Here is a 23,837-nt window from a genome sequence, read left to right as displayed (position 1 = left end):
TAACTCTGTTTCTCCACAGGGCCACGACTCGCGTCGCAGTAGCGCGATGACCTGCTGCAGCACGGATAGCTCCTACCTGGAACGTCGCACTTCCGCCTATACGCTGGGCATGAGCAATCTGCCACCGACGCTGCAGCGTAAGTTGTCGACGGCATCGCGCACATCGAGCATTGAGAACTGGGACTATTATTATCCGGACATACAGGTGATACAGCCGACGCCAAAGGCCTCGCCGTGTCCATCCGAGCGTAGCGTACATGAGCCCACGGTGAAGAGCTCGACAGTTGGCCTAGGCGCGCCCAATATTAAGCGCAAGCACAGCATCGTTTCGTATGATCCGGAGAGCGCACAGGCCGGACGCAAGCAGCAGATACACTCAATCAGCGCGGACACCGTGGATGTGTATCCCTACAATCAAAGCGCACTCACGGAAGCCATCGATTTGGGACTGCCTCTGGCCAAGCCACTGCAATCAGCACCGCCCACCAGCCATCACCAGCAGGCCTTTCATTTCTGCGACTCGCCGTCGGAGGAGCTGCGTCTGGGCGTACGTCGCAAACTGACGCTGGTCGAGCTGCAGCGGAATGTGGAGAGCAACAACAACAGCTATCCCTACACAGCGAATGCAGCTGTGCCGGCCCCGGCAACGGCCACCTCCAGCAGCATCAGCGTGGACAGCACACCCGTTAGCTTGGACCGGTTGAATGGCACCGCCAGCGGCAGCGCCAGCCTGGGCACCATTTCGGCCAAGGTGCTGCAAAACGCGCAGGTGACCGATGGCAAGAGGGCGCCGCTTGCTTCATTAAGTTCCTTTAAGATCTCCTCGCTGGAATGCCCAGACTCGGAGCTGCGCTCATTGGACGAGGACTCCGTGTTCGGGCTGGAGGAGAGCGCCGCCGACACAGACGACGACATGCAGCAGCTGAGCAGCGACAGTGAGGAGCAGAATCTGGCACTGGCCGCTGGGCAGACGGCCCAACCGCTCAATCCCCTTCCACAGCCGGCCGTGGTGCTGCCCATCAAGCGATTAAGTCTGAGCGGTATGCCCGCGATGGGTGGCGCACGGCCAAGGCGTCCACTTTTACAGCGTCATCGCACCATTGGCGCTTCCTATAGCGATCGTGGTGCTCTGGGTGTGCACGTGCAGCCTGTGCCGCCGCCGCTTGAAACGCATTTCGGGCCTGTGGTCTGCAGTCCGCCGCAGCGACGGGCGCAGCTGCTGCAGCAGCACAGCGATCCGCAGACGACAACGACAACAACAACGACAACCACCACAACAACCGAGGAGGACACATGCTCCACGCTCAACACCGAGCTGGGCATGCTGGAAGTTGGGGCTGCAGCGGGCACGAGTCCCTCTAGCGGAGCTGGTGGTGGTGAATCGGCGACCCAAACGCAGTACAGCAGTCTCAATACAGTCATCAGTGTGGGTCACTCCAGTCCAAGTCCACAGATGGACAATAATTACGTGTGTTCCACAAATGCTGCCGCTGGCCAGGCTCAGGCGCAAGCGCAGGCAGCGGGAGCAGCAACAGTTCCACAGCATCTAGCACAACTGCCATCCAACAGTAGACTGGGCCACGATCCGTGCGCCTCTTCCATATCGGACTCAGTGATAGCCACCAGGCCGCAAACCATATGCATGCCCGCCTCCTTGAAGGAGCTCATCCTGCGCGGCGGAGGCGCCAGCAAAAGTGCCCACAATTTGAATCAGCACAGCAGCGAGACGACAGCGACGCCAGCTGTTATGCTAGAGCTGCCACTCATCAGGCTGCCGAACGACGAGGACGAGGATGACGACGACGATGACAATGATGTCGAGGACTTGGAGCACAATGATGGGCTGAGTGTGGAGGAGCGGGACCCCAGCCTGCCCGGCACAACGAGAAAATGGTCAAAGGAGACGCTGTTCTAGCCCAGTTTGTGGCCGCTGCTGCAATGCATGCAGTTCCCAACAAGAGCTTAACAACTGACTTTTAGGGTAGTCAGCCCGCTAGCTAGCAGGGCTGCCACCCCTTCAATTTGCTAGCCAAGCGGACTACGTAACGTATTTTGTTTGCATAGAAAAAAGAAAAAAGAGAGCTATAGCAAAATGAAATTCAAAATTAGAGAAAATTAAAGAATAAAAATAAAAAATTAAGAATTAAAAGCAAAAGAGCAACAACGTATTCGTACTTAGAGACTGTTGTCTATTATTGTTAATAGAACTCTAAAAGTTAAGTAGTGATACTCGGATTTATTTTTCACACTATCTATAACAAGATCCATCTATATATAGCGAACGTTTATACATATACACGTATATATATACTATTTCTATATAGTACTCGTAGTTTGCCAGCAGCCAGTATTCCTCACTTTATTTCTAAAATGGAAACCAAAATCATTATTCTACTAGTGTCTTAAACAGCAGCCAGCAAAAATACAATTACAAAGGAATCATAATAATATTAATAAATACTTGAAGTATTGTAAATTAGAATTTTATATAGATCGTGCACAGAGAAGAACTTTGCAAACTTTAAAAACAAACTGATGTACACTGACAGAAACAAGCCTAAACAATATATATATATATTCATATATATAGAATAAATATAGATGAGAACTTAAAGACCTCGGTAAGCGTTAGTCGAACTATAGCTGTTGCCTACTTTTCAAATGTGTTTTGTTTGTATCTACGACGCTGACTCTCCTAGCATTTCCCCAAACTTTTTCTGGTGACTAATTCGAAAACAAATTGTTGAAACAAAACTTAATATTATCAAAAAGAAAAACAAAAATTAGTTGTTGTCAAAAGCGAATATAAGCAAAAAGAAAATATAGTGTTACTTAAACATACAAAATATGTTTAACTAGTATGAACAATTTCCTAACTCATCCCACCTACGCATCTCTATTTTTCTATGAAAATGCATTTGCTCCACAAGTGAGAACAAGTTATAGCAAAATAATTTGTATTTTTCAAAGCTAACGGAAAAATACAAAGTTGAAATCAAAATACAGAAATAATTATAAACAATATATATACATATACATATATGTATACATACATGTGTAGTAATGAGATATATACTAGAGCTGCATTTGGGTGGAGGTATTCAACGAAAAAAACCTATTTAGAGACTTTCTCACATGCCTGAGCCTAATTTGTACCTATATCCTATTGCATAAGTGTGTAAATCAAGCCCTATCTAAAGCAGATATTTTTGAATACTAATAAGTATTTTGTACGAACTCAAACAGGCGCCTAGGAAATGGAAATATATCAAAAAAGTAAATCAACCATATATATGTATATAAATATATATATATATTGACTTACATATACATATTTAATTGTTGGTTATATGCTGAAGTACGGAATAAATTAACAAAAAAAAAAAAAAACAAGTCAATGAAAATTCAAGAAACGATCGTAGCGTTAAATTTGTTTCAAATAAGCAAATTAAAATATATATTAATACTTAGCTAAAAGAAAATGTAAGGAAAATTAATAAGCATAACTATGATGAATAAGTAAAAGAAAATAATAATAATAATATATAACTAAAGAGTAGCAGAACCAATTGTTAAATTAAGCTTATTAAAACATAAGATCCAAAAAATATAAAAACAAAAACCGAGCTGTTGTATTAAATGAACAATAATAAATGGGTAAATCCAAAAAATGTATTGGAAAATGGTTCAGCAAATTTATAAAAAAACAAAAAATAAGAAAACTCTAGAAAATACAATTTACAATTTACAAATTTTATTTGTAGTTTTCTATATCTCTGAAACAGCTTTCTTTGCTTTTATACTTTTGTACTAATACAAATTTCTTATAAGTATTCCAAACTTCTGATTTCCATGAATCGTGTACCTTTAGCTACGTTTCAATTACAATTGGTAAAAAACAAAAATAAATAATAAAAGGTGACTTAAGGCATGACAAAAAGCAATCGAAAAATTATACTATTAAATACAGTTATGAAGCCAAAGAGCTATTTAAACAAAACTTAGTTAAATGTTATAAATATAAAACAAAAGAAAACAGAAAATTGATGTAAATGTTAGCGATATTATTGAGAAATGTGACAAAAACAAAAAACTAAAAAAAAAGCGAAAAAAAGAAATAAACCAAAAGAAAAATATACACAAAAAGTTGCCAAAGACAAACTTGTTTCATTTCGTAGCTGTACAGAGTAGACTTATTTATTTATTATCATTAATAAATCCAAAGCTTAGTATCTATATTTGGTGGAGTAATCTTTGGGTGACACCACCAGACCACGTCCTTTGCGTGCACCACGATACACCGTCTCCACAATGTCAATCATTTCCTGTTTATCCTCCAGCGGCCAATTGATCTTATTGTTATTACCAGTGCCCAAATCAATCATAATGTGTTTATTGCGAAAGAAGAACATGACTGTGCAGGGATCGTACAACTCGTACATTTTATTGAAGTCGGGCACCTCTGTTATATCCACCAGATAGATGACGGCAAAGTTTTTCACCTTCTCGGCGATGCTGTACATTACCTCGTCCATTTTCATGCATGCCGGGTCCCAATCGTGTCCAAAACGTATCACCTAAATAGTTGCAAGGTGTTAATCGATCCAATTCGAGACTTCGCTGGGCAAGAGCGGCGAAAGTAGCTTTACTTACAACAACTCGATCTTCCTCTGAGAGTATGGCCTGGTCCACTTGCCAGCCATTGTGTAAATGCGGCAGCATATACGACATTTTGGCGAATTGTTATAATTTATATTATTTGCAAAGAAAACTAAACGTAAACAAATCACAAGCCAATGTAGACAAATAAGTGTGGCCATGCGGTGCTAATTATTAATCGAAATTGCTATCGATACCTTTTATTGCCTGGAATATTTTTTGTGCTGCCAACTTAGCTGCGCGCCAAAAGCTGAAAATTCAAATGCGAGGAAAACGAGAAATTTACAATAAATAGGTGTTTTATTAGCCGTAACTATTTGTAGCGTCCTTATCAGTTCAAATATTTTTGCCTAAAATTATCTATCTGCTCCAGCACTCTAACCGTCATCTCGTTAATGTACTCATCTCGACTCTGCTCTGAGTAATCGGGCAAACTACGCCGCGAGACGTAGTGATTTGGCAAGTTGACCTTGTGGCGGCCGATAGACTTGATGATCAGCCACAAAATGTAGCAACTGAACCACACTGTGAAGTACAGTGGAATGTACCAAAGTTTGCGACCAATATAGAAATAACTGTATTTCTTGACACGCGGCTCTGGCGGCGGTGGTGGAGGTGGTGGTGGTTCAGTTGGTGGTGGTGGTGGTGGCGGCGGAGGTGGCGGTGGTGGTGGTGGCTCCACATGATGATGATGATGCGGATGATGATCGTAAATGACCTCTGGATACGAAACATCCGGGTACGAGGGATAAACTTCTGGGTAGTGATCGTGATGATGATCATGGAAATGAGGAGGAGGAGCATGCTCCACATAGTCGTGACCGTGATCGTGCTCAGGAAAATGATCGGGAATGTGCTCAGGTATATGATCGTGCTCGTGATCGTGCTCGTGATCGTGACCATGATCATGGTCGTGGTCTGCTGGCTTTGGTGCCGCGGATTCCGGATGCGACTCTAGCCAGCCAGGCGGTGGTGTAGCATATTCCATATTGGGATCATATTTATTGTCGTCACTGGGACGAGTACCGTCAGTATGCAAAGGTGGTAGAGCCATATCATCGCCGCCACCGCCTGTATCTCCATCGCTATCGGAGCCACCCGCATCTGCGGGTGCTGCATCCGCGCCCGCATCCTTTCCAGCTTGATTGTTAGCCGGCGGTATCATGTCCTGAGCACTGGCAGGCAGCACGCCAATCACATTATCATTCCCCGGATCGTCGTCTGGCATAGCAGCTGGGGCAGCACTCGCTGTGCTAGCAGCGGGCACCTTGTCGCCATTAGCAGGCTTTGGATAGGAATAGCCGGAGGAGCCCATTACTGGGCCAGGATACACATAGCCTGCATTGCTCAAGTCGTTGCCCGATGCTGGAGGCAAATAGCTGGTAACTGCATCCGATGGCTGCGCCGCCTTCGGATCATCTGAGGGCGAGGGATATTTGTTGTTCAGCGGTGGAAAGGAGTACGTATCCTTGCCGGACACGTACGAGGGCACCACATTCGAGCCAGCTGCCAATTTGCCTGGCTGTTGACTGTGAGCCTTGAATATGTTCGCGGCAACATTCTGGCCAGGCGCATAGCGATCTATTTGGCCTGCAATAATTAAATGAGTCAACATATGTGCTGGATTTCCGCTCATGCAATTAATACCCACCACGTTTATAGCCACCCTTGGGCGCCTTTGGACGACTGCCCATCGAATAGATGTGATTCTGTGAAGGACGCGGCTTGGCACTGAATTGCTGAGGTCGTCCCTTCATCAGCGGCGTTATTAGCTGCCCGAAAGGATATGCAGGACGATAGTCCACGGCACGTCCCGTTGAAGCTGCCTCAATCAAACCCTCCGCCGGTGCCTCGCTGGATTCGGTCGGCAGCTCCGTTGTGCTCACACTGACAGGCGTCACAAACACAGCTGGAGGCTGCTCCACAGACGCTGTCGACTCCACAGACGCAGCCGACTCTTTAGCTGGCTCCGGCTGATGGTTGTAGGGTATGGGCAGGGGCATTCCCGGTGTCGTGGACACCACATTCTCGCTCGAATTGAAGCTGCGAAAAGTGACGTGGTTTATGTTTAATCCTTAGGCACGCAATTGTTAAACTCACGTTTTCGGATATATCAAGTCCGTATTTAGCGCTTTAAATATTCGCGGTCCCTGATCCGTAGCAGCTCCACTGCCACTGACCAGCACCTGAGAATAGGCCTCGATCTGAGCGGGCAACAAGGTGAAGCCGAGCAGCAGGCCAATGACCAAAAGCAGCGCACATTTTGCGCCGACTCCTGGCATTATATATTGTTCGATTTTATGTTAACACAGGACACTTTTATATATTTGATATCGCACACACTGCTCCTTCTTTATATACCGAGCTTCTACGCACTCGTCATGTCCGCTTGAGCTCCGTCAACCGTGTGCAATGCACTGCGCGATATTCTCGAATCCACTGAACTGCGCTGCGCGGATTCGGTTTTATTTAATGTCTCTGAGCGATCTGGTATTTGATTTCGTTTTTTCATGACCCACTTAAGGTGCTACTAGAAGTGCTCTATATGCACGATATATATCCAACGAGATACATATACATACATATTTACATATATGTATATTCGTGGTTATCATAGACCATGCTGCATGGACAGCACTTTCATTTCGACGCTGAGGTGCTAATTGATTCTTACTCCACATATGACTCTGCATCTGCCGTTATGTTCTTTAGCGGCTTATCCAAAATATGGAAAGACTTGAAAACAAAGTCTGGCAGTCTAACTTAACTGGAGTCTGTTCAAGCTGCGGCTATGGCTGTGGCGTGTGTCTGCAATTTTGCAACCAATTAGAAAGCTATTTATTAACAGCAATTTAATTATGAACTTGTGCTTCGAAAATAAAGAGCAAGTATTTACTATATAAGTTCAATCCGGTTTTATATAGCAGTTACAAGTAGTTTATAAGTTTCGACTTTTTTCCTCACTTTGTTAAGTTTAAAAATATTACAATTTTTTATTACAACATTTTAAGCTATATCTAGACAATACATCAATTAGCTATTTCCCGGTACATAAAACAAATTTTAATTAAACTATTCTATATTAGCTCTAGCGTCTAATAAATATAGAGGAAATACAAAATTATCTCTAGATAATTTAATATAATTATTTACACATATAACGATATTTATTTATTTAAAAAAATTTTTGTTTGTAACAGAATTATATTACATTTTTAGATATCACTTTAAAAAATGTACACATATATATTTTCGATTATAATGCATAGTAATAATACTAACCCAAAATATCCAATATTTCTAATAAAAGTCGTGTACTTAGTAAAACCAAAAAGAAGGTGCTAATCAATATGAATACCACTTGCCTCAATTCATAATAGACCAACGCTTAAGGGGCCTCAGATCAAAACTCTAAAACCCAAATTAAAACATATGTAGATTGAAATAAAGCCATGGCGCATATGTCAACCAGAGCCTACGGATGTGGGTCAATACATCGTTCCAGCTAGGGCGTGCCAGAGGCGATTAACACCCAGTCAGGCGTGCAATACGATTGTTGATTCAGTTCATTCTCAGATCGAAAGAAAAATGTGGTCCATAGTATATGTGAAAAGGGGAACAGGAACGGGAACTGAACAAGTTCTACAAATTTTTCTTTTCTTAAGCAAAACTTTTACTTATTTACACACACGCATATACATACAAGTTGTCTTTTGTTTTTTATTTACCAGAAATGTTCGTATATTCCATATAATAATTGCAAGTCTTTCAAATGTTAGTACATAAGTTTTGTTTGTCAGTGAAACAAGGAACAATAAAATCGAACGTTTTAAAAACTAACATAAAAGAGTCACGAAATGTTAAACAATAATACTTAAATTATAAAATGATAATTCACATGTCGAACATAATATTATATTAAAAGCAAACGTCTGCGGTAATGGGATAAAGAAGTATTTATGTACAGATGCTTGGCACATCCTACTCCAAGCTGGCGTTTAAAATGGCGAATTCATGCCCAGCTTGGTGCCAAAATCAAGACGCGCCCGACGCTGATAGCGCGCATTAACTCTGCAAAGGAAAAAGGATTGTTTAGCATTAGAATTAATACATCTATGAATATTTAGTTGGACTCACTTGTTCTCCTGCAACTTGGCCATTTCGCTGACAATGAGACTCAGCAAGCTGCTGCCAAAGAGCACGAGCAGCGGTATCCACAGCTGTGCCAAAAGCCCCTCCAGCGTCTCATCCAGCAGCATTTGCAGCCCACAGATTAGACCGTGCAGCAGCAGCACCGCCAAGCAGGTGAATGCCCAAATGTGATTCCTCAATGGACTGCGCTGCCAGAGCGCATGATCACGATGCACAAACGACAGAGAGACGAGAACTGGAAGGAGAGGGCATTGATTAAACAGCTTGTATGTTAACAAAAAGCAATGACTAAAACTGGTTCTACATAATATGACAATGTTTATCTAATCTATAAAAATATAAATACTGCGGTCGTACGAGCTTATCTTTATGTTTAATATATATATGTGATTTAGATAAACCGAAACAATTATAAGCCGAAATTCGGCTTATCATAAGAAGGCTAGCATATAGATAATATTTGTCATTTAGTATTAATATGACGTTACATTTATAGATATTGATACAAGGTCACGCTGAACTTGAGTAGAAGTAAATTAAAGTCTCTATATGTTAAGTTTTATAAGTAATTCTGAGCTCTTTCGGCAAACTAACTAAATATGGTCGCAGTCTATCTAATGCATGGCTTAAATTTAATTACCAAAATGCAGGAGAACCGCAAACAAAGCACAACTGCGCGCTATATAGAGACATTGATAAAATTCCACCTCAAGCTCAAAATCCTCCACCTCGTCGGAGCCAGCCTCTTCCTCGCGATTGGCCAACGTTTGCGTCATGCACATCCAATAGCCAATGAGCTGCAAGAAAGTAGCTTTAATGCGGGACAATTGATAAAGTTAAGCGCTGCACACACCACGGCAACAACGGGTACTAGGAATTTACAGCCGTAGCACCACATGACGAAGGCAAAGGCACGCGAATCATACTCGGTTTGCTTCTTGCTGGTGGCACGATTCATAATCTTGGGATCGAGATCGATATGCGCCAGCGAGATGGCAATCAATGGCACCGGCACACACATCAAATAGATGCCCAGCAGCGGGGTGAGCAGCGGCGGCAGTGAGAGGCACGCGCACAGCACATTCAATATCGATATGGAGCCGGCACAGCAGGCCCAGAACTGTATGCAATTCCACAAGCCCAGCGAGAAGCGGCGTGACAGCTCAATTATGGCCACCAGCGAAAGCGGGTCGTCGCGACAAATGGCTATCGAGCAGGGCAGAGAGTTGAGCAACCGGCTCAAATAGATGGGCGAGACGGTGTGCGGAGGTGATTGCATGGCGCGTGCTCCGCTGCCGCACTCGAGCAGCTGCTCGCTGACAAATGGCTCATCTTTGGCATCTTTGCCCTGGCACTGGCGTTGCCAGTGCAGCTTATTGTTCTGTATATTAGCCTCCGTATAGGCATCCACATCCTGACAGACCTGCGGGTAGAGGGGCTCCACAGCAATGCTGCAGTCGGCCTGCAAAAAGATGTTCGCATTGTCGTTGCTCGCCGAGCTGCCCAGGCAGACGACAATCTCGCCATACGACTGCATGATATCCAACATTTGACGCGTAGCCTCCGCCGAGCAGTCTGTGAATAGCGACACCTGCAGCGGCACATTATCCACCTGCTCCAGATGTGGGCGAATGTTCTCTATTCCTCTCGGCAGCTTCGCACGATTCGACATGTCGAAGTTGATGGGCGCACTCTGATCGGTGCTCTCCGTGAGGGTGCTCAGCGAGCGGCAGTTCTCATCCATAGCCGAGTCGAGGGAATGTCGCTGCTTATGCCGCTCGGGATCGGGCTCTTCGTCGACTGTTAGCTCCGCATTCTCATCATTATCTTTGCCTGCATCTTGGCCATCTGCTGCATCTGAGGTTTCGGCTGGGGCGTTGCACTCATCGGAATTCGATATGGCGCCGGGCGCCGAGCAGCTTAACGTTTTCGATGACTCCAAATTGTTGGGCGGTTCGAGCAAGTAGCTCAGCTTAGGTCCATCCGGCGGATCACCTATAATATCAGTAGTCTGTTTAGCGATTGGCGTGCCTGTGGCATCCCCATCGGGTGGCTGAATGTGCATGACGTGGTCACTGGGTAAATGATTGGCAACAGTATCTGTGATGGTGCTGGTGGTTTTGGTATTGGTGTTGTTGGTGGTTGTTGTATTGGTCTCATTGATTATTTTACCCGCATGCTTTGACGACTTGCTCGGATTGTCCGAATCCTTGACTTTGCTAGCCGTTGGCTTCTCTCGATCCGGCTCTGGTTCGCTGAGCAACGAGATGTGACAATTCCAGCCGGACTCGAGGCCCATCTTCTCGGAGAAGACGCGCGATCGCAGCTCATTCTCCTTGCTGAAGTGCACGAAGCGTATGCAGGCTCGCTCCAGTCGCTCCACCAGATGCACAATATCATTCTGGGCCTGATACTGCATGGTGACCATGCCAATGAACACCTGATGGCACTGCATCTCAAAGCAGCCCTCCACATCATTGCAATCCTCATCCTTGCTCTCCGAGAACAGCAGCGAGTCCGTGCTAATGCTGTGGCTCAGCTTCACATGGTGGCCGCCCTCGAAGTCGCAATGCGACTTGTCCACATGCTGCATGCGCAGCTTCGACTCCGGCGGCAACTCCAGATATGCAATCTGTCCATTGCTGTGCAGCGGCCCGCTCAACGCTCCATGGATGCCATGACGCAAGGGTCGATAGGCGAACGCTGTGCAGTACGAGGTCAGAGCGCTGCGCTGATAAAAGTCCAATGCGCGCTTTCGATCCTGTGGCGAGAGCGGACGTAAATCCTTGCCATCCCAGAAATCATCGCAGCAGTCTAATATAATGTCCGCCGTGCCCTGCGTGAACAGCGAGAGATAGCCGCCTGGATTCTCACGCATAACCACCGACAAGGAATGAGGAAAAGGTACCTTTACCTTGCTCGAAAGCTGCAGCTGGCGAGCAAATCGAATGTCCCGACGCACAACATCCGGTTGCTGTGAAAGAAGCGGTAGTTGTATAAGTCAGAGATAGAATGGGTTGGTCTCTCTCTCTCTCTCTCTCTGACTTACCAAATGCCTATAGCTGGCCAATTGACCCTCCAGTGCAAAACGATCCGTTGCATGATCAGTGAAGCCAATCTGTTTGGCTAGCTCGCACAGACAGCGTCTGGTTCGACAAATCGTGCACCATGTATAAACATATATATAGAAAACCGATTAGAACTGGCACCAACTGCTGGACGTGCGAAGGTAGATGGCTGATGGCTGAGTGGGTGCGTGTGTGAGAGCATGCGAGGCATTCAAGCGTAGTCAGTATATATATGTATATATACGATTTGTATATGCATATACACTAGATGGGGGACATTTGGGAGGGTGGTTGTTTGGATGGGGGCCGACTGTATTTGAGGCATTCTTGGCAACATCATAATTTTTGTTACTTAAAATAGCATGCCAATTAACATTAAACGAATGTATGTAGTGCTACGGATGGGATGGACGAAAAGTGCGTTCCATTGACAAACAACATAAAACAAACAATGAGAAACAAACAAAACAAACATACAAAAATAAAACCTAAATATATATGTATATCTATGCATATATACAAAAATATAAGTATACATATATGTACATAATGAAAAGTAAAGAGATCATGTAATTTGTTATGTTTTTGCTGAATTTTTTAGGATTAATGTACATAAATGAAAAAAATATAAAATTTGCCTCAAAGTGAGCCAATCGAAATTAAGCTAATAAATCATTTGCATATCTAAAATACTTAATGGATTTCTCGATTGTTTGTTTAACTGAAAGTCAAAAATGATTAAGTTGATTTAAGAATAGTATAACTTTACCAATTGCATGTTTTGTTTACATATCGATATACTGTACTATATCTTTTTGGGGAGTTTATCAATCCAATTTGAAGTGTCGGGTGTTTTGCAATCAAAACAAAAATCAAAAATTATATCGTTGCCCCACAATAAACGTGGGCAACACACATTTGGCGCATATACGCGATGCATATTTGCTTTATAGACATAATAAAATAAAACTAAAACAATACAAGACCAAATTCGGCAAATATATATGTATATAGATATTAAATTATCTTCATAATAAAAGAATTGGTTCATTTTTGGTTAAAGCAACAATGATAGCAACGATTATGGCAATGAACTACGTACCCATGCAATAGGCTTTTCATACTGGACTCAAACATCGCATACCGATTCGTGACGGGCACCAGATCTTTGTCGAGCATGGCCACGGCGCTGACATGGCCACAGAACTGCGCGTAGTGCTCGTGGGTTAACGGCGAACAGGTGTTTAGTAGAATGGCCAGACCTGATAGGAAGAGATTCGATTGAACAAACATTAATACAAATATTCTTCTGACTCACCCAAGGGCTTCAGTGATTTGATATGCGCCTTCCACTCATGATCGTCGAATTCCAGGCGGAAGGGGCAATGCTGATCGTGAGTGAGATCGAGTACTTCTGCCACGACGCCTCGCTCCTTATTCTCCGGATCGTCGACATTGTCGCTTTCCGTGGACATAGACAGCTGGCTGCCGTCATCCTGCGGCTCCTCTTCGGTGTTGTGCAGAAAGAAAACCTTTTCGGCAGTGGGATTGGGCCACGAGAGGATGCCTTTCTTGTCCACACAGCAGAGGGCAGATATGGAGCCCAGCACCTGCACCAGATTGGCCGAGCGCGGCAACAGTTCGCTGTCACCCTGCCACAGCTGCATCCAGATGCGCAACACATTGGAGCGTAGCAACGAGATGCTGTCGTAGTCATAGCCTGGTGAATCTATATCTAGGTCCTCAAACGATTTGCTGGTGCACTTCTCCAGTATGGCCTGCGGTGTTTTCAGGAAGCACTGCAGTCGCGCAATGCCCCACAGATTCATGGATATCCACAGCACTGGGAAAACCAATGGCAACAAGGGTATAACAGCCGCTGCTGGTGAGCCAATCAGCACATGTCGCCAATTATGCTTCTCATCCGTGGACAATCCATAGCCATGCAGACGCAGCAGGCCCGCAAAGAGAGTGATGACCAAGGCGCTAATAAAACCCCATTGTTGGATGTACTTGGTCACCAGCTGCGGACAAAAGAACTCAGTTTTATACAAAAGAAGATTTAAATTAGTAATGAACTCATACCAAATAGCGTTGTTGATTGTAAATGGTTGGCGGTCGCTTCAGCGAGTTCTTTAGGCACAAACGTAAGTTTTCCAAATACGGCGTGCGCTCTAGGCAGCATACTAAATCGGGCAGCGGCGCACGTGCCGTTGGCTTGACTGGCGGATCGCCAAGCTGCGCCGCAGAGATGCCATAGATTTCGCTGGTATTAAAAAATCGCTTGGTCTGCAGCTCATGGCAGGGTCCAGGCGATATGTGACCCGGTCGCAGCACAATATAATCTCCACGCACTAAGAGCGCCCAGGGCAGATTAACAATCTGTCCATCTCGATAGGTCCACTGCAGTGAGACGCATGGAGACATGGGATTATTTAGATGCGGATAGTTTGATTCGTGCCAATTGTCGCTGAGATGCTGCTCGGCCAAACGCAGCTCCGCCAAAGCATGTCGAGTCTTGCGAAAGATTTCCGTACGTCGCAAATTACTCTCCCTAATGACCACATATAAGTCCACCAGCAGAATGATGAGCAAACAAATTGCTGGCCAGTACATGCCTGTGATCAAGAGAGCGCCGCTTGTCACCAGCGTCGTGCCGATTGATAACCAGCCGAGGGGGCTGTCATAGCGCTTCATGAATGCCGCACGAAATTTACAAGTGCAGCTAATTGGAGAGTAGGGGAAATAAGTTGGGTATTATTACACTTAGAGGTCATTGATTGTGTCCGTACGCAAGCATACCTCTCTGCTCTGCTCGCCCGCTCATGCTCCAGCAACACGTTCTCAATGTCCTCGTGCAGCCACGAAAGTGCCACCTTTGTGGTCAGGCCGTATTGTGTGTTTTGCTTACGCGCGGACTTCGACGACGACGACGTCGACGGTGACGCTGATGGCATACGCCTGCCTGCCTCTGGCACGGCGTCTGCGTCAGCGTCACCTTTGTCATTGCTACATTTTGTCTCCGTTGCTGCCTCTGCTGTGTTTTCGCTCGGCATCTTAGCGTGTTAAACCGCAAAATCAATATTACTTTCAGTTAACATACGCTTGTCTAACACATTGTTTTCACAATATCTTTATGCACTGACTGCTGCTGCTGCTAGAAGGCGTGTGTTTATTTGTTGCTGTTCGCTTCGCTTGTGCGAAATACATATGTGCACGCGTTGCCAAACGTGCGTTGCGCTTCTGCCACTATTTGCATACAGTTGGCAACGCTACTAACTGATAAGAAGCTCAGTCAAAACTTTAGAAAGAGACGGCACTTGTCAAGGTTTGTTTACATTGAGATTACTCTATCCCCAGTTAGCGTAAGCTCTCATATTTTCTAAATAATAATTACTTCGTTTTAATTACATTAGTAATAAGATAACATTTGTTACTCTTGCCAATTAACTGGCGTAAACATTTTTGTTTGATCAGCATCGATAGACAAACTATCGTGTGGTATTTTTGTAATCTGCGATAGTTTTCAACTTAGTCCATCTTTTGTTGTTGTTGAAGAGCAGGTTGACATGTATATGGTAGTTTCTCAGGCATTTCGTTTATACGTTTGCCATGGAACAGATCTGTCGGACATGCATGACCAACTCGGCAGTTCTCATGGATATATTCACCGATCAGAGGGAATCCAGTTTGGCTGCAATGCTCTGCGAGTGCATCGTCTCCATTAAAATCAATTTTAATGATGGCCTGCCACAGAAAATGTGTCTCTTGTGCATTGGAGATATACAAACTGCATTTGCATTCAAGCGCAGGTGCGAGAAGAGCTATCAGGTGCTTAGCGAGACGTTAAAGAAAAGTCAAATGCTAGATGCAATAAAGGTAGAAGTACCAGAGGCAGAGCAAGTGGAAAGCAAACTAGAAGATAATGATAGCAATAACGTATTCATCAGTAATTCCATTGCTGCACCTAATCAAAGTCCATCTACCCTTCAGCTGAAGAGCAATGAGGTAAATATACAGTCAGAATTGCTGGAAACAGAGAACTGGGAAGTGTCGGAGCCAGATATGGATATAGGTTGCATCAAAGTGGAAAAGGAGGTGCAACAAGTTGAAACCATTCCGCTGTCAGCTAATCAAAATGACTTCGAATCCAATGCTGCCATAGGATACTCGCCTAGGAGAGAGACCAAAAAGGGTCAACTTACGTGTCCACACTGCCCAAAAAGTTTTTCCCAAAAATGTCATCTCAAGTCGCACATTCGCACCCACACGGGCGAGAAACCATTTAAGTGTCCTCATTGTCCAAAAGCCTTTAGCCAGGCTTCAAATCTCCGCAAGCACATGTGCATCCATTCAGGAGAACGCCCGTTTAAGTGTCCGCACTGTACGCGGGATTTTACGCGCCACACGGACCTTCAGTATCACGTCTCCACGCATCCAGGCAAACAGACTTACAAATGCCAAAGCTGCACTAGATATTTCATTGAAGAGGCCGAGCTTGAGGACCATATGCGATATCATAACCGTGAACGTACTTACAAATGCCAGCTCTGTCCCAGGGAATATGTGCTCGCCTGGCAGCTGGCGAGGCATATCCGCACGCATACGGGCGAGCATCCATTCAAGTGTCCGCATTGCCCAAAGAATTGCGTTGACAAAGGAGAGCTTGGCAGACACATACGGTCTCACACTGGAGAACGTCCGCACAAATGCCCACAATGTCCAAAAGCCTTTACTCGAGCTAGTTATCTTAAAGCGCACATGAACACTCATACTGAAAACGAGTAGACTTTTAGTGTTCAACTGAAAGTTGATTCTGTAAATATATAAATCAATGAATAGATATAATTAGCTATATATTTAATTAAAATGTGTAATATATATGTACATCTGTATGTAAATGATTAAAGATCTAAATATTTATTTAAAAGCACGGTTTTTAAAAAAGATATCGATTCGATTACATTTTTAGATTTTAAAAAATATCGATGCAAGTTCTGTATCGATAGGCAAAGTTGCGATAACAGACTGAAAAAAGTGTTGGCAATTGATTGCATTAAAGAAATTTATTATTTTGTGCCTGTGATCAAACACAAATAACAGCTTCTAAATGGACTCCAGGCTGGATGTAAGTGCTTAAACTGAAGATTGTCTTGCCACGGAACTTCTATTAATTGCGTTCGTTTCATAGATGTTTGAGGACGTCAACACATCGCCCTCGTTGGAGGGCGACATGTCTATACCGGGCAAACGCACGACAACCACATCACAACATGGAGTGCCCGAATACAATACCCTGGACGAGCCCATAAGTGAGACGGTGTTGAGAGATATACGCGCTGTTGGCGTGAAGTTCTATCATGTGCTCTATCCCAAAGAGAAGTCGAGTCTGCTGCGCGATTGTACGTCACCAGAAGTCACTGCAATATGTATGCGTCAGCAGTTTTTGATGTTTACATTTTTTACTTACAGGGGATTTATGGGGCCCTTTGGTGCTGTGCACCTTCATGGCTACTATTCTGCAAGGGTCTTCCTCTGCAGACAGCATGTCTGACAATGGACCCGAATTTGCGCAGGTCTTTGTGATTGTTTGGATAGGTGCAGCCATTGTAACGCTCAACTCCAAGCTGCTTGGTGGCAATATGTATGTGGCGCTCAAACAGCAGCTATTGGTGTTTACTTAACAATTTTCTTATTTACTCTTTGCTGTACAGCTCATTTTTCCAATCGGTTTGCGTGCTCGGCTATTGTCTAACACCCATTGCTCTTTCCTTGATCATTTGTCGTATTATATTGTTATCCAGTCGGACGCGTTTTCTTTTCTTCTTACGCTTTGTTACCACAACATTAGGCTTCGCCTGGGCTACATATGGTAAGTAGATATATAGTCTATGATAAATCATGCCTTCATTATTATTTTCTTTTCTGTTGTGCAGCTTCCTTTATCTTTCTGGGTCAAAGCCAACCGCCACATCGCAAGCCGCTCGCAGTCTATCCCATATTTTTGTTTTTCTTCGTCATATCCTGGCTGGTTCTATCGCATAATTAGTTATTAGCTGTGCTTAGTTTATAAATTGTATCAACTTTCCATAGCATAACCAAATCGATTGTAAATTTATATATATTTTAATTTGATAACTGTGACCATGCCATGTTTTAAGGTACAAATTGCTTTTTATTTATTTTAATTCTTAAGATCTTACAATGTATATATATATATATATGTGTGTGTTTTGGTTAAACGTCCAAACTGTTAGCTGACGTGGCTACCTCGAGAGACATTTGCATTTGGACGCCATCGCCTCTAGTGGGGCGGTACGTTAACGAATTGGCACGCGCCTTGCGGCCCATAAAGTGCCGTTCCACCCACTTGAGCAGCGTGTAGACGGAGTCAGTCGAGGGCAAGCGATGATCGGCAGCGGTCTTCACAATATCCGACGAGGTGACACGGAACGTGCGTGCCATGCCCTTCAGAGCCTATTAAAGAGAGAAATTACAGAAATCAGTAAAGAGTTTTTAGCTGTCAAACTGTCTTCTCTACTTACCACCATGGCATCCTCATCCGTATTGTCGTCGCCCACGTAGATAATCTTGATGCGTTCGTTCCAGTCAACGCCAAATGACGTACGCAATATGTAGATGGAAGCCCGACCCTTGTTCCATTGTACAGGTGGACGTGCTTCGAGAGCGCAATGCGCTTCCGTTGCTCTAAATCCATATTTCTCGATCAGGCTGCGCGCCTTGTCGACCATGTCCGCACGCAGCTGGTTGGGTGTCTCGCGGTAATGGAAGGTGAGCAACGAGCCTTTGTTCTCCACCCAGGCGCCATCGCGGCACACCGAATCCTGCAGCGCTTTGAGCAATAGACTGACCTTGTCCTCATACTCAATTGGCATGGGATGGACAAATTTACTGCCATCGGGATGCAGAATCTCTAAACCGTGATTGCCCGCGTAGGTGATGCCTTCGATGCCCACCATTTTCTTGACATTGTCCACGTTGCGTCCAGAGATAACGGCCACGTAAACATCTGAGTGATTGGACAACTTGAACAGCACATTCTTAATCTCAGGCGAAAGCGTGGCCAAATCTGGATGAGGAGCAATGGGCGCCAGAGTACCATCGTAGTCCAGCAACAGGGCAAGCTTGTGATTGTAGCCGATATATCTGAAGTGAGGAAACGAGAGTCAGTGGATCTACTAGAGAATATCGAAAGTGCACTCACTTGAGTAAGTAGTCATCGAAGTCGTCCACAGAGACGGGCTGCATAATGGTGGTGCCGACGTCGTCCATTTCCAGAGCACCCACGGCTTTCAAGAAGCAGCGCATCCAGTGGCTGACATCGCATTCGGCCTCGCGACGACGTAGACGCGCCATACGCAGCACTCGCTCATCCTCGGGCATGGTTAAGGCACGATGAATCACCTCAGCGGCTTCGTTCACCTCGTACGGATTGCAGAGCAGCGCCTCGTGCATCATTTCACCGGCGCCGGCAAATGGCGAAATGACCAGCACGCCGGGCACCTCGTTAATCTGGCAGGCGACAAACTCCTTGGCCACCAGATTCATGCCATCGCGCAACGGGGTGACCAGGCAGACAGCTGCGTCACGATATAAGGCGGCCAACTCGTCCTGGCTCACATAGTCGTAGATGTAGCGAATAGGCGCCCAGTTGGCAGTGGTGAAACGGCCATTGATGCGTCCGACTAGTTGGTCCACTTCCTCCTTCAGCTCGCGGTATTCCTTCACGTCTGTGCGAGAGGGCACAGAGATCTGCAGCAAACTGACCTTCTCCTTGTGCTGTGGATACTTGAGCAGCAGCGCCTCGAACGCCATCAGGCGATGCACCAGGCCCTTGGTGTAGTCCAACCGATCGACACCGAGAATAATCTGTTGCTTGGAAGTTTTAAGCACTTTGGGTGCATTCTGGGCAAGATTGACAAAGCGCTCATAGGGTATACCAATGGGCAATGGACGGATGCGCACAGTGCGTCCGCCATGCTCCACCAGCAGATTGTTGCGATCCACACGACAGCCCAGATTGCGTTGGCAGCAGTCCACAAAGTTGAGGCAGTAGTCCTGGATGTGGAAACCAACCAGATCGCAGCCGAGCATGCCCTGCAGTATCTCATCGGACCAGGGCAGCAGACGGAAGATGTCCCATGGCGGGAAGGGTATGTGCAGGAAGAAGGCCAAGCGGCATGGCAGATTCTTCTCCTCGGCATGCTCACGCACCCAATTGGCGGCCAACATCAGATGATAGTCGTGTATCCAGACAATTGGTGGATTCTTCTCGCTGCCATTGTTGTTGGACAAACATTTCTCCAACGCCTCGATGGTGCGCACCGCGAAGTGCTTGTTCACGGTCACATAGTCCGTCCAGTGCTCGCCCCCGAAGTTCGCACGTCCTGGCATCGAGTGGAAGAGTGGCCAGAACATCTTGTTGCAGCAGCCATTGTAGTAGCTGTCAAAGATCTTGGAATCGATGTTCACTGATACCACTTGGTCGGACTTCAGGCCTGCTGTTGGCGTCTGATCGTAGGGATTCGATTCGGGTATCGCCTCATTGGGATCCTCCAGATGTATGCCTGCCCAGCCCACCCATAGGCCGCTGCCTTTGATAACAACCGGACAGACGGCAGTAACGAGACCTCCAGCACTGCAATGGATATGTTTTAACGTGCGTTAGTTATGTGGATGTACATATATCTAGATAAATTATATAACTATGTGTACTGGCTGAATAACTGATCAACTAAAATCTGAACTCTTGAGTGCAGATTAAAGGACTATGAAAGTGTCCGATTGACTAATAAATAATAAATGAGAGTAGCTAACCTGTTGAGAGAGATATTTGCATTCTAAAGATTAATGGATTCGAGAGTAATAATCAAAATATCGATTTATTGTATAATCGATTAACTAATTGAATGATTGACAGACTGTACTGACAAGCATCTATTTTATATTTTTATGGATGGTTCAAGGTAGTACAGATCAATAGACAATATAATGAGCACACATATTAGACACGGGCAAAGCCGGACAATACACATATACATATGTATGTCCGTCATATATGTATGCAACAGATTCAGACCCAGCCCCATTTTTTATGCAGAGTGCATCAAAATGACACTGACGCTAACTGCACTGATAAGAAATATACTATAAAAATAAAACAGCCCCAGCCTGATACGGCGTATGTGTAAATAACCTCGACTCTGGCTCAGAGGCCAAAACCAATACCAAAAAAAAACAACAAAAAATAAATGTAAAAAATAAAAATAATACCCCAATTTTAATCCACTTTTTGGGTAGGGTCAGTACGAGAGCGAACAGAACTAGATTAGCTTGAGTGCACGTGATATTGCTTCTTCTTTTGCGATTTTTTCAGTGTCAGGTTCGCTTCGTTATGAAAGCCTTGAAATGACGCCTATAGTAATGACCCCTTTTAAAACAATATTGCCTCGACGTCGTCGTCGTTAGGCAGCAAGGGTCAAAACCGTCTAATGGGCTCCCACAGATAAGGTCTAGCTAGCTCGCTCATATTATTGAATTTGTTTTCTAATTTCAAATAAAGTTTACTAGACTTTGCATTTTAAATACCACCCTCTCCTTCTCTCTCTCTCCCTCTCTCTTATTGTGTATTTTGCGCTGATAAGACAGTTGACAGCCTTATTATGAGAGGCGCTAATCGCACGAAGCGTGTGGAAACAATATCACGATTATATGGACCGCTGTTAGGTGGGTAGTTCAGTTCCCTAACGAGGGGGCTGTACTCTTCTCGTCTTATCACCAATGCAAATTGAATTGGTTTAGTTTTCGAAACAAAATCTTGAAGCGTAACTTGTTTTCAAGTTTCTCTCTCTCTCGTATTACGAGATTTCGATTAGCTCGTTGGCTGCCAATATTTATTTTATAATTTATATTATTAATCTGTAGTGTTTTATAGCTTTGTTTTTCGGTTTAAGACATAGTACAGTCCTATGAGTACAATGAACTACTATGTAGTGTTGGAAAATTACACGAAATTCATTTATAGTTCGTTGAATTAGAAAAGGATTTTTTTTTTTTTAATAAAACTAAAATAGTTTCTTGAAAAGATACAAAGAAAGTGTTGTATCTTGGATTTTTATTTAACAATATTATTATTATTTTTTAAATTATTTAAATAAATTTTCATTTTTAAAATGATCAAAGCCCATAGATTAAGCAAATTTTGTAAATATCACAGTCATTTTCACGAATCGAAACCTATTTTCGATATTGTATAATTATATTTGTAGATTTATTTTGTTATCACTTATATTGTGCTAATTTAAAAAATAATGTATTAATTTTATATTTGTTGTTATCACTTATATTGAGCAAATTTAAAGTGTGTGTATTTATTTTATTTCTTAAATATATATTTTTAATTCATTTTATATAAAGCTTTCAATTTTGTCACAATATTTTTGGCCAAAAACTGAAGGCTTTACATAAATGTTTTTTCAACAAAATATAATGTCATTTTTCACAGTTTTTTGTTTTTATTATTGAATTCGAATATTATACAGCTTTAGTTTTTTATTTTTTTTTTTTTTTTTATTTTTAAAGTAAAATTCTTGGCTTACCTAGCTTTGCGTTCCAGTTCTTTAGTTTTAGCATTGCGCGTTAAGACGAAGGGCAAACGATTGGAGACAACGATCAGACTGGCTTTGGTTGAGGGCTCAGCGGCATTGGTCACAATGATCTCCGTGTCGGCCATTTTGTTTGGTCTATATCGTCGCCGATATCGATGCTATATGTATACAGATCGTAGAGGAAGCAATGCACACGGATCAATATCACTTGACTAAATAATTTTTGTTAAGCACATAGTTTGAGAGCAGTCTTAAAGAATTTTAGTAGGAAGTGTTTGGGTAAAGCTCTGTGGCACCTTCCTTTTGGGCCTTGGACTTGTGTACGCTACGCTGTGTGGCTCACAACTGATTATTAGATTAATCTGAAGAGCCACACGAAATGCACTGGCTATCTGGATGCAACGATGTAGACGGCTATGTGGACGGGGCTTATCAAAGAGCCACCTCTATATATACTCCTCGTATGCATATATATATATATATTCTCATATATATGAATATATATAAATAAACGAACAAAGCGTACGCTTACCGTAGAGAGATGAACACAGAGAACACGTTTCGCGTTTGCCGAAAAAGAGCGCTGAAGCAAAATTTCTAATTGCACGGCCAAATACTTCGCCGCACACTTTCCGGCTGCTCTAACTTATCAGTGTAAACTGCAGCTCGCAACTGGAAAAACAGTTGATTTTGTTTTTTTCCGGCTGGCCTTTTAAGATTCCCGCGGTAGCCAGCAGCAGATCCGTACCCAGCCAAAAATAGACGAGCACTAATGCCAATCTCTCGCTCAGCTCGCAGTTTTCTTGAAAAAATCAAATGTGCTCAGGTTCCACAGAGTCCACAAAGCTTGGCTTATCAGAAAATCGCCGAGTCTGTTCTATAATCAATCTGTATACACTTGCAGCTCGTTATGTATGTGCGAAAGCGTGCTGGAAGCTTCATTAGAGTTCCACAATAGAGTCATGATTACAACTGCTTGGAAGCTCAGTTCAGTTTCCATTTGTATAATCTAACTTGAGGATCAAGGAGTGAATAATTTACATGGCTAAAGTTTATAAGAGAACTAGACCAAGTACTATCATTAGCAAGTCAGTTCCAGCTGGCTGAGTCCGGTTCTATCAGGCATTTGTATTGTCAATAAGTCGTTATGCGTGTTGATATTTACTTTGCTGCCCGAATCATACATAATTCAATTTCTATTTTTGGATTCAAAGCTTCACTTGGTTGCAGTGAAATTGCAAATTGTAAGGCTTAACCCTAACTTAACCTTGTGACAACCTTATATACAATTAATTGTCGGTTAAACATTAGTTTAATAACAGTTTCAAAT

At 43.9% G+C, this 23,837-nt stretch overlaps 7 protein-coding genes across 14 annotated transcripts in view; 3 read left to right on the top strand and 4 right to left on the bottom strand.

The window, feature by feature from the left end:
• The window catches only part of LOC115562658 (uncharacterized), a 49,429-nt gene extending 45,947 nt beyond the window's left edge, over positions 1 to 3,482 (top strand). For all 5 annotated transcript variants that reach the window (XM_089256945.1, XM_089256944.1, XM_089256943.1 and 2 more), the window contains one exon: positions 20 to 3,482. In XM_089256945.1, coding sequence (XP_089113071.1) covers positions 20 to 1,915 — 1,896 coding nt within the window. In that variant the 3' untranslated portion in view covers positions 1,916 to 3,482. The remainder of the gene's footprint in view (positions 1 to 19) is intronic.
• Positions 3,483 to 3,732: 250 nt separating this feature from the next.
• On the bottom strand, positions 3,733 to 4,845 carry Dim1 (thioredoxin-like protein Dim1). Its single transcript, XM_030384611.2, has 2 exons — positions 4,654 to 4,845; positions 3,733 to 4,577 (listed from the first exon to the last, which is right to left on the bottom strand). Exons 1-2 carry the CDS (start codon positions 4,729 to 4,731, stop codon positions 4,227 to 4,229), a joined length of 429 nt encoding a protein of 142 aa, XP_030240471.1. The 5' UTR covers positions 4,732 to 4,845; the 3' UTR covers positions 3,733 to 4,226.
• A 95-nt stretch (positions 4,846 to 4,940) lies between these two features.
• On the bottom strand, positions 4,941 to 7,537 carry LOC115562661 (uncharacterized). Its single transcript, XM_030384603.2, has 3 exons — positions 6,760 to 7,537; positions 6,311 to 6,702; positions 4,941 to 6,249 (listed from the first exon to the last, which is right to left on the bottom strand). The coding sequence occupies exons 1-3, from the start codon at positions 6,939 to 6,941 to the stop codon at positions 4,991 to 4,993; spliced, it is 1,833 nt and encodes a 610-aa protein (XP_030240463.1). The 5' UTR covers positions 6,942 to 7,537; the 3' UTR covers positions 4,941 to 4,990.
• Positions 7,538 to 8,355: 818 nt separating this feature from the next.
• On the bottom strand, positions 8,356 to 15,160 carry l(2)k05819 (transmembrane protein 94-like protein l(2)k05819). 3 transcript variants are annotated; one of them, XM_030384594.2, is made up of 10 exons: positions 14,682 to 15,160; positions 13,965 to 14,604; positions 13,198 to 13,903; positions 12,982 to 13,141; positions 11,861 to 11,957; positions 10,984 to 11,785; positions 9,665 to 10,806; positions 9,452 to 9,608; positions 8,797 to 9,046; positions 8,356 to 8,730 (listed from the first exon to the last, which is right to left on the bottom strand). In XM_030384594.2, the coding sequence occupies exons 1-10, from the start codon at positions 14,933 to 14,935 to the stop codon at positions 8,658 to 8,660; spliced, it is 4,281 nt and encodes a 1,426-aa protein (XP_030240454.1). In that variant the 5' UTR covers positions 14,936 to 15,160; the 3' UTR covers positions 8,356 to 8,657. The 3 variants fall into 3 exon arrangements, with proteins under 3 accessions (XP_030240454.1, XP_030240452.1, XP_030240453.1); XM_030384592.2 differs by having other exon boundaries at positions 9,665 to 11,785; positions 14,682 to 15,157; XM_030384593.2 differs by having other exon boundaries at positions 9,665 to 11,785; positions 13,024 to 13,141; positions 14,682 to 15,157.
• A 282-nt stretch (positions 15,161 to 15,442) lies between these two features.
• LOC108658726 (uncharacterized) lies at positions 15,443 to 16,776 on the top strand. The gene has a single exon (XM_018111376.3). It carries the CDS (start codon positions 15,492 to 15,494, stop codon positions 16,665 to 16,667), a length of 1,176 nt encoding a protein of 391 aa, XP_017966865.3. The 5' UTR covers positions 15,443 to 15,491; the 3' UTR covers positions 16,668 to 16,776.
• A 78-nt stretch (positions 16,777 to 16,854) lies between these two features.
• LOC115562664 (protein YIPF6) lies at positions 16,855 to 18,047 on the top strand. Its single transcript, XM_030384609.2, has 5 exons — positions 16,855 to 17,007; positions 17,071 to 17,281; positions 17,352 to 17,523; positions 17,594 to 17,751; positions 17,816 to 18,047. Exons 1-5 carry the CDS (start codon positions 16,990 to 16,992, stop codon positions 17,926 to 17,928), a joined length of 672 nt encoding a protein of 223 aa, XP_030240469.1. The 5' UTR covers positions 16,855 to 16,989; the 3' UTR covers positions 17,929 to 18,047.
• Tps1 (Trehalose-6-phosphate synthase 1) lies at positions 18,034 to 23,296 on the bottom strand. Of its 2 annotated transcripts, none has more exons than XM_030384601.2 (5): positions 23,040 to 23,296; positions 22,499 to 22,665; positions 19,105 to 20,538; positions 18,425 to 19,046; positions 18,034 to 18,356 (listed from the first exon to the last, which is right to left on the bottom strand). In XM_030384601.2, exons 2-5 carry the CDS (start codon positions 22,630 to 22,632, stop codon positions 18,117 to 18,119), a joined length of 2,430 nt encoding a protein of 809 aa, XP_030240461.1. In that variant the 5' UTR covers positions 22,633 to 22,665; positions 23,040 to 23,296; the 3' UTR covers positions 18,034 to 18,116. The 2 variants fall into 2 exon arrangements, with proteins under 2 accessions (XP_030240461.1, XP_089114640.1); XM_089258514.1 differs by having other exon boundaries at positions 22,499 to 22,671; positions 23,045 to 23,296.
• Positions 23,297 to 23,837: the final 541 nt, after the last annotated feature.

Source organism: Drosophila navojoa, chromosome 3, assembly GCF_054131105.1.
Source record: "Drosophila navojoa isolate 15081-1374.11 chromosome 3, UAZ_NAV_1.0, whole genome shotgun sequence".
Classification (NCBI taxonomy): Eukaryota; Metazoa; Arthropoda; class Insecta; order Diptera; family Drosophilidae; genus Drosophila; species Drosophila navojoa.
Note: the sequence above shows the minus strand (reverse complement) of the source record. Positions and strands in the feature narration are given on the sequence as shown.